Source organism: Drosophila miranda, chromosome 5, assembly GCF_003369915.1.
Source record: "Drosophila miranda strain MSH22 chromosome 5, D.miranda_PacBio2.1, whole genome shotgun sequence".
Lineage (NCBI taxonomy): Eukaryota > Metazoa > Arthropoda > Insecta > Diptera > Drosophilidae > Drosophila > Drosophila miranda.
The window spans coordinates 1749118-1768950 of record NC_046678.1 but is presented as its reverse complement, the minus strand read 5'-3'; the positions used below and the strand labels follow the sequence as shown (position 1 = coordinate 1768950).

General features: G+C 40.1%; 2 protein-coding genes across 8 annotated transcripts; both read right to left on the bottom strand.

Moving 5' to 3' along the window:
• Positions 1-2036: 2036 nt before the first annotated feature.
• On the bottom strand, positions 2037-8381 carry LOC108164412 (glutamate receptor ionotropic, kainate 2). 4 transcript variants are annotated; one of them, XM_033394374.1, is made up of 14 exons: positions 8086-8341; positions 7859-8020; positions 7537-7770; positions 7151-7317; positions 6848-7084; positions 6622-6774; positions 6322-6525; positions 6120-6218; positions 5850-5954; positions 5320-5775; positions 5042-5243; positions 4788-4976; positions 4120-4683; positions 2037-3114 (listed from the first exon to the last, which is right to left on the bottom strand). In XM_033394374.1, the coding sequence occupies exons 1-13, from the start codon at positions 8162-8164 to the stop codon at positions 4385-4387; spliced, it is 2586 nt and encodes an 861-aa protein (XP_033250265.1). In that variant the 5' UTR covers positions 8165-8341; the 3' UTR covers positions 2037-3114; positions 4120-4384. The 4 variants fall into 4 exon arrangements, with proteins under 4 accessions (XP_033250265.1, XP_017155572.1, XP_017155574.1 ...); XM_017300083.2 differs by having other exon boundaries at positions 6015-6218; positions 8086-8340; XM_017300085.2 differs by lacking the exons at positions 2037-3114; positions 4120-4683; positions 4788-4976 and having other exon boundaries at positions 5150-5248; positions 6015-6218; positions 8086-8366.
• A 346-nt stretch (positions 8382-8727) lies between these two features.
• On the bottom strand, positions 8728-19632 carry LOC108164409 (protein Gawky). 4 transcript variants are annotated; one of them, XM_017300075.2, is made up of 10 exons: positions 19367-19632; positions 16810-17468; positions 14795-16299; positions 14342-14719; positions 13932-14255; positions 13690-13868; positions 12008-12158; positions 11753-11949; positions 11414-11693; positions 8728-11214 (listed from the first exon to the last, which is right to left on the bottom strand). In XM_017300075.2, exons 2-10 carry the CDS (start codon positions 17246-17248, stop codon positions 10471-10473), a joined length of 4197 nt encoding a protein of 1398 aa, XP_017155564.1. In that variant the 5' UTR covers positions 17249-17468; positions 19367-19632; the 3' UTR covers positions 8728-10470. The 4 variants fall into 4 exon arrangements, with proteins under 4 accessions (XP_017155564.1, XP_017155565.1, XP_033250260.1 ...); XM_017300076.2 differs by having other exon boundaries at positions 11753-11940; XM_033394369.1 differs by lacking the exon at positions 19367-19632 and adding an exon at positions 18839-18941.
• Positions 19633-19833: the final 201 nt, after the last annotated feature.

Below are 19833 nucleotides of genomic sequence, written 5' to 3'. Positions count from 1 at the left end.
CCCCTTTACTTTATGGGGTCGGAAACGATTCCTTCTGGACGTTACACACATCCATTTTCACCACAAATCTAATATACCCCAATACTCATTTTGAGTATCGAGTATAAAAATACAGAAGCTACAAAAAATTGTATTTTTTTTTTACCAGTGTCACTCTACCCTAATGTTCATGCTTTTATATTTCACCTGAAGGTACAATATGAGAAAAATACTGGTCCGCAATACAAAGCAATACAAATTGACCAAACTAGGCTGACTCCAAAATCACAGGTCAAATACCTAGGCACAGTACTGGACAGCAAGCTGGCATGGAGGCCCAATGTAGTGGAAAGGGTGAAGAAGGCTACCATTGCGCTTTATGCATCCAAGAAGATGCTCAGCAGCACATGTGGCCTGTCACCTGCTCTAATGCACTGGATCTACATCTCGGTGGTGCGACCAACTCTGCTGTATGGAGTGGCAGGCTACTGAAAAGAAGACATACCATAAGCTTATGGAAAAGACTCAGCGACAGGCTCTGCTCTGTATTACAGGGGCGCTGAGGTCAACCCCAACAAAAGCACTCGAAACTGTACTCGGAATCGACCCCTTGAACATTCACGCTCGCCTGATTGCAGGAAAGGCAGCAAAACGCCTTATAGCATCAGGAAACCTATCGATACAAGGATACGGGCACAGTTCAATTGGCAGGGACATGACCAGATCAACTGATTACATGACCCCCCAAACTTGCCTTGACGTCAAAACAACCACATCTTTGGGACCTGAAGACTGGAAAATTGGAAGGGACCAAACTGAGCACCTCAATATATACACAGACGGCTGCAAGATGGACGGAGGAGTAGGATCGGGCCTATACTGTACAGACCCTGAGATAAGGCTGTCGTATAAGCTACCGGACCAATGCAGCATATTCCAGGCAGAAGTTTTTGCCATCGGGAAAGCAGCGGAGGTCGCTCTCCTAACAGAACGAGCACACGATGCGGTCAACCTATTCGTCGACAGCCAAGCGGCGATAAGATCCATGCAGTCGTCCGCGGTCAGTTCCAGAAGTGTCTTGGCGAGCAGGGAGGCATTAGACATCCTAAGCACGACAAAGACAGTGCGGATCTATTGGGTTCCCAGCCACCAGGGTATCGAAGGAAACGAAGCGGCGGACGTACTAGCTAAGGAAGGCGTCGGGCTGGAGAATAGGAGGACCGAGAACGTGCCTGTCTCCCTTAGAACGCTGCAATGCGATCTAGAGAAGCAGGCTAGAACACAGACTGATAGCAGGTGGAACAGTACCACCACCTGCAGAACCTCGAAGATAATGTGCAAGGAACGCAACGAGAAACTTAGCCACTACCTACTGCACCTACCACGAAAGGACTGTAGATTGCTAGTGGGAATACTTACAGGTCACTGTCTGGCTGCTGCACATGCAGCTAAGCTAGGCATCACCAACAGAGACAGTTGTAGGAAATGTGATGAACCTGGGGCTATCGAAACCCTGGAACATCTCATCTGCTACTGTCCGTCTCTCTCAAGGGCAAGGAGGAGATACCTGGGCGCCCCAGTGCTGGCATCACTGGAAGATGCCTCCAAAAGGACGCCACAGGAACTGCTGGCCTATGCTAAAAACACCTCGATTCTCGGTGACTTTAAAACCACCTAAACACTCCCGCGACGGTTCATACACCCCCCCTATCCGGATAACTAAGGGCCAGATTGGTCTATGCGTGGCCCCGCTGAGGGCCGTCCGGGTTAACCTAACCTAACCTAATACAAAGCATCCGTCCGCCACATCCTTCTCCTCTTTTTTGCTTTTTTTGTTTTACCAAGTAGGATGAGGTGGATTGGAGGTTTCGTGACAGCCGCTTTATCTCATATTGCTCTATTATCTTCAACTCTGCCTCTGACACTGAATCCACCTAACGAACATAAGAAGGTTGCCCTGGAGCTAGGGCAAAATCATGGCAAATAGCAAATAGCCTAATCGGATTCCGTTTCACCCGCTAAAAGTTTATTTTTTAAATACAAAAGTCATTTCATTACCAAGATCTCAACCCTCAGTTAGCTTTATTTGCCTTGACTAAATATTTTATCGTGATTTCAATCTAAACTACAATATCGGCGTCTTACAGTCGAATGGGCACACATATGTACAAGGACATACAATTATTTAGGATTCTTTAAATAGCATTCGGCATAGCTCATTTTCCACTTCAATTCCAGATTCAGTTTCTTTTTCGCACAATAAAAGCTTTCGGGATCGATCTGCACTCTCCTTCTCGTTGCTGATGATGCGACGTTCCTGTTTTCGGTAATCTCTGATCAATAAGCGTCCCACTGGCTTTGTGCTCCCAAGATCCCTTTGTTTAGTTGGCAATTCAATTTTTTTTTTATTTTTATATGCTCCCTTCTTAGGCATCTTGCCATTGTCCGATCTCTGTTTTAAAAGACTGTCGTGCTCTCTTCCCTTTGCACTTCCCGCGGTCATATTTGACGCAGCTTTTTTCAATAATCGTAAGTTTATGCGTTTTATGAACTTTTTTGTGTCTAAATCAAAAGAAACGTTTATATCTGTATCATCAGATATTGATGATCCACTTGCTTCTTCGTTATCAACGTACGTGTCTCTTGATCTGTCGAGCTCATTAAATTTATCAATACGTGTTGGTGTTCCGGAACCTAATTCTAAGGTTAATTGGGACAGTTCATGATGCCCCTGTCCCCCATTTGCTGTGAATTTAGACGAACGAGTAGAAAAGTATTCCAACTTAAACGACCTAACCGCTTTTTCCGGCTTATAAACATCGTCGATGTATATATGTTGCTGATCATCACTAGTTTCGTTACTGGTAAGCGGGAGGAGTGGTGTTGTTTGGCCATTACTAGAGACACGCTTATTTTCTTTATCATCGATATTTATAATAGACTTTTGCTGATTTTTAGAACTCTGCACTGGCAATGATGGAGATTTAACCATAAATGGTAATTCAGTGCTGTTAAAGATTGACAGGACATAGATGAGGCCAAGAACAGTTATCGTCAAAAGCAAATAGAGAGCTCCTATGGCTATATGCCGGTGTAGAAATCGATATCGTGTAATCATTGTTAAGAAGTCCTCATCTAGAAAAAGATAAAAATAATTAGTTTAATTTGCATTGCATTATGGAAACGCACAACTTCTCGGCTGTTTTCCAACCGATCGTACTTTGGCAACTATATGATACAGGGTGTGATTCGGTTCCGACTGATGAATATATATTAATACATCTTGCAGTAAAAATAATTGTCTGTACAAATTGAAGCTTCAAAATTTGCGTCTAGTTTTCATAAACACAGACAGGTGGACAGATGCTCTGACGGCCAGAAGGCGGTCACAGCTTTATCGATTCGGCTGATATTCGGTCATGACTTTTTATTTATATACGTTGTATATTCTTCAAACAGCTGGTCAAAATTTAAATATATTCAGCGAATACATACATACATAAGTAGAAGTATACATGTGCATGCGTACATATACATATATATGTACATATAGTACATAGAGGATACGGATAGGGCTGAAAGTTTTATTCTTTTGTAATAGAAAAGGAAATGCCCAGAAAAAACTTGTATCACAGTAGCAGAGCAATGTTCTTACGACTTATTTCCCATTGCTTGTTAATATATTGACTTGCTATGTAATGTATTGAATGTATATCGTAGTTTTTATACTTTTTTATTTACAGGAACTTTGACTGTAGTTCAGCGTAAGCAACACGATCAAATGGTTTTCTGATTTTTTATTTGTACAAATGATAACAACTTTTATTTCTACTTTTAAGACCGTGTTGTTTCGAGTGCAAGACTTTATTTTGGTTCCTAATACCCACATTAAATATGAGCTAGATCATGCGCACTGTGAATTGATGAATAACCAAATATATATACAATAGAAGAATACATACATACATATGTACACATGTATGGTAGTGTATGTATAAACATACAAACAATGCAGTTCTTTTTACAGGGTTAAAATTAACGAATGGCTACTTTCCGAAGCTTTTAATACTCTTACAGATCAATGTTCCTACATATGTAAGCTATATAATATACACAAATGCATATGTACATTGTACTTACATGTATTTATAAGTGGTTTTCAATCGTATTGCCTTTCGTATTTATTTCGTGCATGTTGTACATGTAAATTGGGGGAACATTGTGGTATTAATATAATAGGGACGTACAATTGGCAATGGTATGAAGCTTTGGTCTCGCATTTATCAATCAAACTATGCAAATTGTAGTTATAATAATTATGATAAAAACGATGTTAATTTCTTAGTATTAGTAAATATATTAAATAAATTACATTCGTAGTAATTCATTTAATTAAAGGTTAATACTAATCCATCGCTCCATGATTAAACTGACATTCGTTACATATCTGAGTAAGCTCTGGTTTTTTTTGTTTGTTCATGCACCACGAAGCATAGCGAAGTTCCTCAAACATTTCGATCCAGACAGAGCGCTTGGGTGGTATGTAAACACATTCGCTATCCGTATGTGCTTCTTCAGCGAAGTGGCAGATATTTTTCTGCAGTGATTTGGCGTTTTCATTGCATTGAAAATTAAACCAAAACTCAAAAAACGCAACAATAACTGCGACAATAATCCCAGCCATTAGGACCACAAATACACCACCTGTGAAATATAATAAAAAACAATAATAAAACTAAAAAATATTTTAGGCAAGGACGTACCCAGGGGGAGTTAAGGGGGCATATCATAAATATATACATATGTACCTATACTTTCTAGCCCTAATGCATTGGCCTTTGATTGTTTGCTGGTGCTCCTCCTAGTACACGTCTCATCAGTGTTTTTCCACCACTTGTCGTATAGCATTTGAATGTCTCCCTTCTCCTGGAGCTCTAATATCGCCAAAGATATCTTGTCTCGCCATGGCGAACCCTTAGGTGTGGCGATGCCATATCCTTAACGATATAAAAAAAGCTAAAATTGTGAATGCATTGTGGTCGTGAATGTGAAATTTTCAAACCTTTTGTATCCAGTAGTCCCCCTATTTGGGTCAAGTTACAGTCGCGCTGCACAATATAATCAAGCATTGTGGACTCCATTAAAAATGCGTAATTGCCCTGATTGACTCTCCTTATGCCGTCTTCATACGTAGTAGTGAATGCCGATTGCTTCTTGTTATCCATGCTTCTCCACATTTTCTTGTAAGTTTCAATCATAGAATCCTATTCTTTTGGGCAGTTTTTAAATCGGAAGTTTTAGTGTGGCGCTCTTATATGCAAAAATAGGTGCATATCATACCCGAAAGAATGTCATCGTAGAGCCACTCTCCAATGTGCCGTAAGAAATTTCAGTCTGAGTTGCCAAATCGTCGGCGTTCTCAATGGGGTTTATCATTCGTTCGGTAGTTAAAAATGCGGCCAAATTGGCAGTATATGATGCCACAATAATCAGTGAGAAAAATCCCCAAATGCTGCTAATTATACGTGTTGACGTTGCCCTCGGATATATATCTGATGACTGTTGCATTAATGTTCCGATAGTGAACCAGAAGCTGTCAGACATTGTAAACTGATTGCCAATCGTAATGTTATCCAAGTCACAGGGGTGAATACAGTGCCATTCGATAGGAGAAAGTTTTCCCACAATATATATACTAATTGACACAAGAAAATACGCAATCAAAACATATATCCAGATTTCTATTGCCAGAGGATTCATAAAAGAGAACAATCTGGTTGGATCTGATTCGGGTACCTGCCAAAGTTCAATAATAAAATCGACGAGTTCATCAAATCGATAATGCTTATGAGGAAAAAGAATTCGTATACCTTAAATAATATGCTGATTCCAAGATTCATAAACGGTTTTGTGAAATCAATAACGCTTTCCCTTGCATATGTAATAGTCATAGAGCCGACAGCCAAATCAGCCTTCTAAAATTCGTTAGTTAGATAGAGAACAATCAGGCGATGGAATTTCATGTGTTAACGAACATATTTCATTAGCTGTGCAACCATTCCATTCCATTCTCCGGTTTCGGGATCCTTGGCACCGTACTTTCTATCGGGTACTAGATCTAGTATGTAATCAAAACCAACCTCGTGTGAAATCGTTTCCAAAATATCGACACAAAATCCGTAGAATCTTTCATTTCCCGTAAAATTTTTCCCATAATGCATCATTACGTATGGCGTTTCCTAAAATTTTGCTTATTGTATGCATGTACATATACATAGATTCATCAGTAAGACCGTGAAAATACGAGTACATAAGTGTATACAAATTAAATTATTTACAGACCAGTATCGTTATTACTACCAGTGTGACATTCATTGATCCGGAATCAAAGAACACTGAAGGCTCGGTTATATTGAGATAACCCTGGGGTGTCCACTCTCCAACTTTAACAATGGAGTGTTGCTTCAGTTTTATTAGGTCCAACTTGAACTGAACACGCTGACCTTCTTTAAATTGAATAGGACCAGTCAGACCTTTCCATTCAACCTGTAGGGTAAATCTATTGCCTTTTACATATTTCAACTTTCCAGCATTTACTGAATGCCGCTCAATCTGCGAATCATTATATTGTGTTATACGAACCGCATTTATATAATTAATCAAGCTTAAGCCCCCATTCCACGGAATTTCATCGTCACATGTCAAATTCGATAGATACAACGTATGTGACTGCTCCAACGTCTGCAGTCCAATAGCAAACACATAAACCGAATCATACATTAGTGCCGGTTCCGTCTGCGAAGCACCCCACAAGGTTGGTAAATGTCTGATGAGATATCCTCGTTAGCGTACTTAATGCGCAACTTACCTCAATCGTTACAGCTTTTCGTAAATACAAGTTTGCATCGGATTCTTGGAAAATTGTCCGACCAAAGAACTCAAGATCCTTCAAAATTTCCTTCACAGCTACATCACCGATATCGACCAGGCGAAACGATGTTATGTTAACAAAATTATACTTAAAGTCTTCCAAATCAAAGGTTTCCAGGTCGAAGCTTGTGAAAAAGTAGTGGTATTTATACTCATTCATCTGCTGTTGTAGAATCTATAAGCTCGCATGAAAGGAATGAATTTTCCAATTACCCAATGTTAGAGGAAGCACCTAACTCACATTTTTCAGCAACGCTGTAATGCCGTCCGAGTTTATATCAATTATTATGTTATGTATCTCTTTGTTCTTAAACTCGTTCAGTACAGACAGGTACGATGCTTGGGATACTTTTCGCATGTGCACTTCCGCTTGAATGGAGCGTGAAAGCTGGTGTAAATTAATAATTCCTGCAGATACAAATATAATATATATACATATATATATATATCAAGCAGATGCGATTTTAAAGCAAGAAAAAGCATCCCATCAAACAGAGAGCCAACAGAAAATGTCAACAAACCATATTATCAGAAAATAATCGTAGAATATCTTATTAATGGGCGAGCAGAATGTGGCAGAATGGAGGCAAATGAACATATAATTTGAATACAAAACAACGAACTTACCATAATCTTTTTCATACAAAATGCCGAACCTAGTCCAATTCAGATAGCGTATAACATCGATGAATGCATTGTTAACATATTGTTGTGATGGATGAACGTTAATGGAAAAGTCGTGGGTGGAACGACCTATATCTGGAATATCCAGGGCGTCACATATAGAATTTATATGAGTTGCCAAAACAGAGTCGGTTGGACTAAAAATAGCCTGAACACCAACCTGCACAAGTCTGCAAACTGTAGAAGATTCGATGAACATAAAGAAACACTGCATTACCAAAGGATCTCTTCCCTGGGTCCTGAACTGGTACTGAACTGAACATACCTTTTTGTACTGTGTCAAACGAATCAAATCGACTGACGTATTCAATATCGTAGACAATTTTAGTTTCTGGCAGAAGACTCTTGTCCCGATTTAATCTATGAACCGCATATCTAAAGGCCAGTTCAGAGCTGTGTTTTCCCGTATGTTTTGGAAATAGTGCACCTTAGGAAATATTTAGCAAGTAATAGAAGAAACTTTGATTGCGACCATTGGAGATTATTACCAACCGACTCTTATTACGGGGGGTACCCCTGAGGTGTGAGTAATAAATAAAAATATACAAAATGCGGCACCGCTCCAATACATTTTGAGCACGCAGACAGAGACGGTTTAAACAAGACTAGCTCACGATTTCAAATGAATTTATGCATTCTACGATTCTTTGATTTTATTCTGACGAAGCCGAATAAGTGCACTCTGTAGTGCAGGGAAAACGAGTAGCCACGTTTACTTAGCCGCCCCACCAATTGCTGATCGATTTTTACCGATTAAACAATACGAGTACAGTGAACTAATGTGATGTGCTCTGCTGTGCATTCCGGGCATAAAAACTGGTTGAAACTAAACTGAAACTTTTAGTAGTTGTCACGACTGTCACTTCGATGTCAGTTATTGAATGAATCGAGAGCCGAATTTAAAATATTTATTTTCAAATACTTATTTTAAACAATTTCTAGTACGCTTTCCTTTATGTGATAAGTTTTCGCCTGTATAGTATCTACTTAACTACATATTTGTGGGTTTTGTGTCCATAATGTTTCACATATGTATGTATGCTCACTTGGGTTTTGTGAAAACTTACATAAGTATGTATGTATATGATAGTATATCATATTTATTTTGGGATTGAATTTGACCTGTAACAGTAATTTAATTAAAATACAAAGAAATATTTATCATTTATTAGCTGTAGGACTTTGATAAAACTACTCGTACACGGATAACAGTTGAACGCTGCACATACTTACATATGTATGTGGTAATAATAATGCTATTATTATTAAATATTTGTTTATTTTTCACTTTTTCAACATCTACAATAGACTCTAACTGTGATGATATATGATATACCACTACCAACCTACCAGCACATAGACATACATATATTTACACTTACATAGTTACCTCTACAACACACTGAACTCTGTTCTTTGGTACCGCAAGTTGTAATTTAACACAATTGAGACGTTTTCTCTGCTTTGCTCCGGATATTTGTCTCAAAAGCACATATCGTGTGGAAATACGGGGAATCAGGTAGAAGGGATTTAAGAAAGATTCAGATTCATTACTGACAGACATAGACATCGTAGATATGGATGCTGAAATTGTTACTTATTTTTACGAACATGTTCACCAATCTGTCCTTGGAAAACAGTGACTCTGCCCAGTGACATATTTTCTTTCTGCTTTTAACAAATTTTAAAAAAATATTTAGTCATCAATAAAAAGTCTATGAAGGTAGAAAGAGGATTTCGTTCTATTGAATTCGATAATTGCAGTTTAATATTTTTGTATACATTTTTACATTAACTGACTTCATTAATACCTCAGATACAATGATAAAATTATCGAACACTAGACATCTGATTCTTTTGGAATTTTATCACCAATTTAATGTTTGCCCAATTTGTATATTGAGTACACAATATAAGTATGTATGTACTCCAACAAATGCTGCTATTGAAATGTGTCCGAATGAAAGCCTAAGTGGTTATCAACATCCAATAAGTGAAGCTCCAATACCGATCCACTTAATACTAACAAAAATATAAAAAATTTTTGTTACATTAGAATATTGAGAAGAGAATTCATAGCCACGAATTGTGTATGGGTCAATATTCAAAGGCGGTTTTCTAAATAACTTCATTGATATTTTTATTGTGATCTAATAATGTATAACCGAATTATTTCGGTGGGAATGCTTTAATGAAAGCAAAACCGTAATAAGATTATAACTTCCTAAAATGTATATAACACAGGTATTTTTTTCTTTTCTTTTTTGAAATACAAAAAACTCATGAATGGTCTCTGGATAATCGATTTAGACAAGCACAAGGGGACATAGACTTAAAACATATGTACACAATATATATTTATATATATATATATATATCTCAAATCTAAAGTAGACTTAAGAAAATTCGTCTGTATGTATATATATATATACATATATATATATAAACGCATAAAACGAATTTTAATGTATAAATATGGTTTAGAATTCCCCAATTCATTTCCCACTATAAGCAATTGGCGCTTAAGATTCTGAATACTTGCACTCAAATAGGAAGGTATGCTCATGTTTGTTACTCAAACGATTCAAGTATTTCATTTTTTTTTTTTTTGACAGCATGTTTTTTTCGGGTTTTTCCTTAATTAAATTGTAACTTAAATATACAAGTTTAACTCTATGAACGATGAAGAAAAATAAATCTACGGGCATACAAAAATCTAAGTCCATTCGTCTATCAGTCGATCCATTTTTTATATACTTCACAACATGGTCTTGCTTTCCATACATACTTAGTATCGAATCATTTGAAGCTTTTGGGTGTGTGTCTTGAGTCACAGAATGTGATAGTCGATGGTTAATGACCGATAGTCATCGATTTTTAATCATCAACAATGGAACAAACAAATTGAGATATATAATCATAGTCAGCTTCTCTGCCTGTTGGCCTACTTTGCCCGGACAATGGTTGGTTTTGAGTAGTCTGACGCCACGTGGAGCTGTTGCTATTGGTTAAACCAGATGCGCCGGACTGGCCACCACTAATTGTTATATTATTTGCGGTACTCTTGGAACCGGCACTATTTCCGGAACCTGCAGAACCATTCACGGAATTGCTGTTCACCGTACTGCTGCCGACTGGAGCCGTTGCAGAGCTGCCAGCACCACCGGAATTGGGGACCGCCCCACCGCTTGTACTAAGTAGATTCGAATTTGCCACACTTGTGCTTGGATTGCTGCCACTGATGCTGCTATTGCCGCTGCCGCCGCCGCCACCGTTTCCGTTGCCATTTCCGTTGCTACTGTTTCCAGATAGGCTGGACACCGAACTGCTAGTAGCAGGTGCTGTACCAACGCTACTGCCGACGCTACTTCCAATAGCAGAGTTGGTTGAGGATGGGACTTGCGGCAAATGTTGTAAGATATTCTGTACCTCATTCTCACTCGGAGTTTCAGCAAAAATTGTTGTGTTGCCGAGAACACAGTTATTCAAAGCCATTTGCGCCTTGCTCGCCTCTTCCCGCGTTGTATATTTACATAAGGCAATTCCTTGGTTTAAGTATAGGTGAAAGCTGACAAGGGGGCCATGCTGCATGCACAGGGTACGTAAGGTAGGACCGTCAATCTGGGAAGAAAGTAAAACAATATTTAAACACTTTGAGCATTAAAACGAACACAAATTAATGAGTATCCCAGCTTTTACTAATATTAGGAAACGTCTAGTTACATACTAAATATGTATCTACGCTCAGAGGTAGTGTTTTCGTTAATATAATATATATTTAATTTATAAAGAATCTTTGTATAACTTTTTTAGAACATACCTGAGCTGTAAGATTTTTCAGAAGCAACCAACTAGAACTCCATGAAGTATTGCCTCCAGTCCAAGTTGTATTTGTAGTTGGGACACCACTTCGCGTCTGCAACCAGCCATTGGCACTGCCGGCGATCGTTGATGATGTTGAAGTGACGCCACTTACTCCGTTGCCAGACTTATTGGCATTAGTAGTCAATCCAGGTGGTGGTCCTCGAGACGATGCTTTATTTAGGGGACTTGTCCACAGCTCAGAGGTGGATGCGCACTGCTGATTGTTGTCTGACCAACTTTTCAATGTATATGAAATATTTGTGCATAAATCGCAATAATCATTTTTGGGATTTACCTTGGAAAATTTTGATTGGGATTAAAACTCCACGTTGACGATGACAAACTTAAAGGCGGCAGATCAGTCGGCGAATTTTTGCCAGTATTGGCAAATAAATCAGCATCTTTTGGCGTCGGATTAATGGACAATGGAGATCTAGCAACGCTGCCGGGAGTTATGCTGGGATCGTCTTCTATGCTTTTGATCTGAGAACCCTTAAAAATAAACTTCTGCTTGGATATGTTTCGACTTTGCATAGTTGTACAGTTTTACCTTCCACGGCTTGCCTGGCTCGAACTCTTGCACCAGGTCGGTGTAAGCAGGTGCTGCTGTACTTGGCTGTGCAACTGACCAGTCTTTATTCTCGTTATCAGATGAGGGGTCCGGCCAACCGTCACCAATATTGCGCCCAGTTGACCATGTACTAGGATAGGAAAAATAAGTTTTATTTCACTATTTCACCATATAATTAAAAGTGACAGTCAATACATATATGTATGGATATGTAATATTATGATTTACTATATGGCGAGCCCCCTGTATGCACTTTTTCAGTGCGATATCACAGGATTCCGCACTCAAATTATGGTTGCTCTAGCTATAAGAGCATGGTATAGTCATTCTCGACTCGTCTTCCGATGCTGATCAAACATTTACATATATATATTTAATGGGGTTCCTTCTGGCTCAGTGGGCCGTGGACAGACGCATAGGTAAAAAAAACGAGGTGGAACGTTGTGAGTTGCTGCGGACACCGCAACTCTACAGTTATACCCGATACTAAGTCAGTATGGCTCTCCTGCGGCAGACGCCGCTAATATTGAACCACACGACAAAGAGTGCGTGCGAGAGAGACAGAAAATCAGTCTGAGCGTGACGTCGGGCGCTGCGTAGCCACTGAAAATTGATTTCTTGCTTTTGGCTACAAAAATGATCCGATCTGATCCAGATTCAGCAATCTGATAGATATGGTCATTATCTATGATTCTGCGTTTTTAGTTTTCTCGAATGTGCAATATTGTGGATGCAACAGATTTTCGTCTTTTGTGTGGGCGGAAGGGGGTGGGGCGAAATTCTGAGATATACGTTTTATAGTGAGATCTAACAGAAGTGCGGATACCAAATTTGGTTACTCTAGCCTTAATAGTCTCTGAGATTTGTGGATGCCCCAGATTTTCGTCCTTTGCGGGGGCGGAAGGGGGTGTGGCGAAATTTGGACACGAAACGGGCAAGGTCCGATATCACAGGAGTGTGGATACCAAATTTGGTTGCTCTGGCTCTTATAGGTTCTGAGATCCTTGAACTCATATTTTGCAATTGACAAAACCGACCATGAAACCTGTGTGTTAGAGAGAGACAGAGCGAGAAAGAATGAAATTGTTTTCTTGATTCTGGCTATAATCATTATACGATCTGGTTCAGATTTTGCACTGTAGAAGATATGGTCATCCTCACCGATTCTGCGTTTTTGGTTTTATCGTATCTTTAAAAATGTGGATGCCACAGATTTTCGTCCTTTGTGGGGGCGGAAGTGGGCGGGGCGAAGTTTTGAAATATTTTTGTAGCAGTGACATATCACAGACGTCTGGATCCAAAACATCGTTGCTCTAGCTCTTATAGTCTTTGAGCACTAGGCGCTGAAGGGGACGGACGGACGGACAGACAGACAGGGCTCAATCGACTCGGCTATTGATGCTGATCAAGAATATATATACTTTATGGGGTCGGAAACGATTCCTTCTGGACGTTACACACATCCACTTTTACCACAAATCTAATATACCCCAATACTCATTTTGAGTATCGGGTATAAAAACAATTGTAACCCAGCGCGCACCCTTGTCTAGGGCGTCACGAAAAACGCCGCCATAGAACAGCTTTTTGGCCACTCATGCTACATCCTTTCCGGTACTTATGATAAAAAGTTCACTTTTCTCCAATGTTTATTTACTTACCCATCATTTTGCAGGCCCAAAGAGCCCATATTGTTTGAATTGCTCGATAAATTTTGCTTAGTCGCACCTGGAGCCCGCGAAAAGTCTGTGCTATCAGCATTTATATCCTTTTCTAATACTGGAAGTTTCCACTGATTTAAGCGGGACTGCTGATTGGATGCGCCTTGGTATCCACTTGGCTGTAATTTAATCAATACGTTATATTTACCATCTTAATTATATAATCATGGTCAACCCCTTACCTTATTAAGATTGAGCTCAGAAAAGTTGCCTTGCAGGTTATTTATTGCATCGTGACTTCTCATATAGTCATTGCCAGAGTTGTTCAGGTGTGCTGTTGGATGTTGCTGTTGTGGTTGTTGTTGTTGTTGTTGTTGTTGTTGCTGCTGCTGCTGCTGCTGCGAATTCGGTTGTAGATTTTGCTGCTTTATATAAACGGCTTGTTGTGCATTTATTTGGTTTTGTAGATTCTGAATTTGTTGCTTGTATTTAGCGATGGCAACATTCACTGCCATTGGATTGGCATTGCCGCCTCTAGCCAGAGATTGCTGGGCTGCTTGGAGATGCTGCAAAAGGTAAATAAAAGGTCAGATGGTTAGATAAAAAAGCGATTGAAAGCAATTTCCCAAATAAAACTCATCCAAAAAATTACCTTTATATTGCTAAGGAGTTGATTCAACAGGTTTAAGGTAGTTTGTGTGAGCGGTTGAGTCAATATTTGACTGGATATGAAACCACTGTGGATGGCCAATTGAATCTGCTGGCCCAGCATGCGTATTTGCTGACCAGACGGTTGATTATTTGTGTTAGCTGCAATATTGACACTGGCTGCTGCAGCCACTGCTGCGTTTGATGAACTCTGTCCGAATCCCACCGACACCGCGGATGGATTGCCCACGGCCTGAGGGCCAACGGCGACGCCGTGCGGGCCCTGACTCAAATACTTTTGCACTTGCATGGCGGCCATGTTGGGATTGTTGTTTCCACTTCCTGTCACTGGAGCACCGCCCATGCTATTCATAAGATTATTCTGTCGGAAACAAAAAGGAATGTACAAAATATAATTGAGCCCATCTAGAAGGGCATCGACCGCCTGATTACTTACAGGAGGGAATGACATCGAAGGTTGCGCAGCGCCCACTGGGTAGCGACCAGCAAAGCCACCGCTGCTCGTTGAGCTAGAGTGATCGGAGTAGGAGCCGAGACTCTCCTCGTGCCGACGCCAGCCATCCATGGCCAAAGATGAATTGGCCCGGAGAATGTCAGCCGCTTCCTCGATGTTCATATTGGCACTTACTAGGGCCCGTTCCACGTCCTCTTTCTTAAATCCATTTTCGACCAGAATGCGATACTGCTTGCTTTGCTTTATCATCTCCGTGTTGAGCACATTAACCATTCCCACATTGAGGCCAGCCAGCTTTTGCTGTTGTTGTTGCTGTGATTTGCCCACAATGCCACCGTGTGCGTTCCAATCGGATCCGAGGTCACCGTCCACTACACCAACGCCAACACTTGACGACGTGCTCCAACCTGATGAGCCACTTGCTGATGGCAATTTACTCTGCTTGTTACCCCAGCCAACACCGACGGACGAGGTGTCGCTCCATGAGTTTTGTGCGAGTCCTGCGCTGGATTTGTCATCAACCCAGTTACTGCCAGATACAGACCCGCCGCCGGGACCACCAACGTTATGACTGTCATCTCCCCATGCTGTAACGCCCGGAACTGTGTTTCTGCCACTGACGTTGTTCGAATGTACCCACATTGTACCTCCATCTGGCTTGTGCTGCACGCCACTCACGGATGAGAGACGCGTCTGAGGCCCCACTACACTGGTCATGGGATTGTTGGGATTGCCGCCAACTGGAACATTTGTATTGCCAACGCCAACGCCTGCAATACCGATACCAACAGATTGATTTTGTCCTCGAATCAAGTGATTACGGCCAATAGAGTCGGTCATGTCTTTCCAGTGACCGCCGCCGCCCCCGCCGCCAGGAACACGTGTTTGTTGGCCCCACAGAGACGTCCCGTCATCGTAATTTGGAATATTGCGGCGCTGTGGAGGTGGCGATGGTTCCTCCCAACCACTTATCTTGTCCTTCGTACCGCCCCCGCCCACTCCCACCGTTTGGGTCGGTCCCCACTGGGTTGCAATATTTGTTGATACGGTACCGGAGACGCCACCAGGACCCGGACCACCGGGGCCAATTCCGGGACCGGATGACGGTCCAACATTTGAGCCGGAAACTTGTCCAACCATTTTGTTCATGTTCTGTAGTTGGTTGTGGGACATCTGTGGATGATGGCCCCACATCTCTGAAGTGCCATTGAGTCTGCCAGATATTCCACGGGGATCCCCGCGAATAGGATCGCGCGGATCAATCATGCGAATGTCACGAGGATCCCCGGATGGAGCTCCAGCACTGCCACCACCGCGTAATGCGTCGCGATGATCGACATTTCGAATGTCCATAGGTCCTCCGCCGCCTCCGGCCAGTGGCCGTATTTCGCGAGGATCTCCCCACCCGTTGCCAGTATTGCCGGCATTATTTCCACCTCCAGCTCCAATTCCACTTGTTCCAGTTATATTGCTTGAGCCGCTTCCACCTGCAAGGAAAACAACCCCACAAGAAGAGAACCGATAAAAACATTATAACAATTACTCTTTAAGATACATCTACTTTTAAAACACTGTGCAACACGAACCCAACTCTATATACATATGTACATATATTGGTTTTCAAAGTTTTTGCTTGACTAGCATTCAAATATCCACCGGAGTCTATTCTAAAATTGGCCAAGACGTCGACGAAATTGCATCGAATTAGGGAATAACCTTCTCAAATTTCGATGATGTCGTGGAAATCAGTCAAACTTTTAGGACTATCAAATGATTTGAGCAGAAAAACAGCTGCTATAAGACATATTTGTCAGGAAAAAAAATTACTGCCTGCTTTTTGAATAGGGCAATGAAAAGGCTCTCTTTTGAAAACAATTTCCCTAGACACTTTTCGGATGTTTGAATTTAGTTGCACAGTGCGACTTTTGTAATTTTCAGCTTACATCCTGGTGTTACCACAGGCAATGTTCCACTAGTGCCAGAACCACTATTATTACCAGTTGATCCTAGTCCAACGCCAACTCCAACAACACCCTGACCCCACTGAGGGCCAGCAGAGGGAACAACAGCGGGGCCTACGTTGACTCCACTTGGATTTACACCAACGGCTGCACCAGATCCAGTGTTGTTAACGGATCCTCCAGTCCAGACACTACTACTATCCGCCCCGTCATCGTCTTCTCCCCACGTACCGCCTAGGTTGGAGGATGGCGTGTGACCCCAAGAGGGCTTCGGAATTTGTTGAGCTGGCGGCTGGCCACCGTTTCTTAAGTTCGACTCCCAAAGATCTGTGCCATTGTTGACGCTCGGCTTCCACATAGGCGGTCCAGATGCATCCTTGTTGGTTGGCTCCGGAGAACTTGGTACCTCCCAGTTTGTATCCTGGTTGACATGCTGACAACCCCAGCCATCCTGAGAAAAAAGCGCTTCGCGCATTGTGTTCAAGTGATCCAACTGATCTTCAGCTCCAAATGTTGCATTCCCAACTATTGCAGCATCAACTTGATCGTCAACGTCATTATCAAAAGCAATAATCGCTATCGTTTATAATTCGTATGTATTTTATGGAGTGGAGTTAGAGTTCTCTTTGTTATATTTTATTAAGGTGTAATTAAATTTTTTCCGTTTGGTTTCGTTGCCTTTCCACCACTGTGTACTAGGAGAAGATACAAAGTAGAACCAAAAGTTAAAATAATTAAATAATTATTTTAATAAACACTTCATATAGTAGCATGAATATCGGCATTCAATTGGGCTTGTCTAGAACAAATGTTTCTATACAAATTTTCTCACTTTTCACTTCTCATAACTTTCAACAAATAAAAGTACATATATGAATCTTCTAACACTTGAAATCTTTATATGCAGTTTTTTTGGTTTGTGTATGTTTAATGTTTGAGACGAAGAATTGCTGAATTTATTCCAACACATACATAGATATGTATAACTCATATGTACCAGCCGTTATTTTAGATACATTTCTGATTAAGAGAACTAATTATCCCATTGGTTTTGTTTATTTCTTGAGGTTTGGTGCAAAGGAACAGAAGGAGAGGACAGGACATCGTGTTGAAAACCAAAATAAATGTATTAAATAAGGTCGGTACGTGAACCACACAACGCATACTTATGCATGTTTGACATACACAACTAAATGTGGAACATACATTGACAACTCTGGTCGAATCGAGCAGTCGTCATTGACGCAATCACCCTATTTTAACTCTGTACCTTCCTTCTTTTGCACTCGGGGCACACCACACAAATATTGCTCTTTTTTATGCAAATGCAAACAAACAACAATATATTGTATATTGTATGCAGTTGTGTAAAGACACACACGTATGCATGTATAAATTATAGAATTTAGAATACATAAATATAATGTATACATATGTGTAAATGCATATATAATAGTCACTGAGAAAATAATTTTCTATAAACTGTGTATCCATATACACACACCACTTACCCAAATACACATAGAACATACATAGATATATATATATATATATATGTGTAAATATATATGTATATATATATATATCTGAGAGTGCATGCATGTATATTCGCGTGTTTGGTGTGTATGAAAAATACCAACGAAAACTGGAATATTGTACAAAATGGAGATCCAAGAACGAACATTACACATTAAAATCTCGACTTTTATTTTTGCCCTTGTGCAGTTGTATTTTTACAAAATCACATATTTCTATACGTATATGTCGGCCATATGCATGCACATAAATAATTTTGCAATAATTTCTTTTCGCATACGCACGAAAAGATTTTCTCTACATATGTACACATGTGTGTGTGTGTATTTATGCATGTATCATGCCAAGCCACTAACGATTTCAGAAAGTGTGTGTGTATGTAGTGAAACATACATATTTACATATTCAAGCGTTTGAAATTTTCTGTTCACATTTCACAAAATAATAGTTGAATAACTTTCGTAGATACATATATGTATACGTTGCGTTACTTTCAATTGGAAAAAAGTTCTAGTAAAAATATAATTACAATTTCGATGTGAACTGAATGCGAATTTGCAGGGCACGTTCAACACGGACGGAAAAAGAAACAAGAGAGTGAAAAAACTGCTTTCAATGTTGCCACCTGGTCAGAAAGCCAAGCCTTTGAAATTTTCAAGTGGTGCACTTAATGTAGTTCCACTGTAGTACGTTCCCCAGTATTATGTATACTTTGCCATTACAGTATTTATGGGCAGGTGGCTGCTAAGAGATTTGGAGTAAACTTATCCGCAAGGAAATTAGTACACTTGTACGTCATTATGTAAAATATTTAAAGTGTGGCAACCCTATAAGTGAAACATACATACTACACACTATCACTTTCCAATGCATGAGCACAGCAACAACAACACACATTCTGCAACGAGACAAACACACACACACACATTCACAAGTCTCAAAAAATTTACTAGATATTCTTTCATGACCATTTAGGTTATGCATATTTAGGTTATGTCTGCGCGTTAATATGTATGCTGGCGTCTATTAGCCCCACTGTTTGTATAGAAATACATACGTTTAGTATAAATGCATATTCTTTTCAACCGCAAACTATTTTAACACACAATTCAAAGATTGTTAATGCGGCAGAAGCCAAATTTGCAAAATTAGTTGGTATTGATGACACTGTGCGTCGCCGTCGTGATTTTGGACGAATACTAACACAAAAACGTTAAGTGTAGTGCTAATTCGTTTTAACACACGCGTTTGAAATCAGAAGTCACTGCGATTGGCGAATGCTCTCGCTCGCTCTTGCTAGGGCTGCAAGTAATCGGAGAAATATGGAATATAACTTAGCTTTAATCCTGGTACATCCAGGCATCTATAGTACATATAATTCGAATTATTTTAAATTATTTATAAAAATAAATTTATTGATTTGATTTTATTTTGCGAGCCTTGTCACTGTTTGTTTTGAAATTTCGTTTTGCAGCCCTAGTCATGACATGACAATATCACTGTTCGAAAAACAGACGAGACATC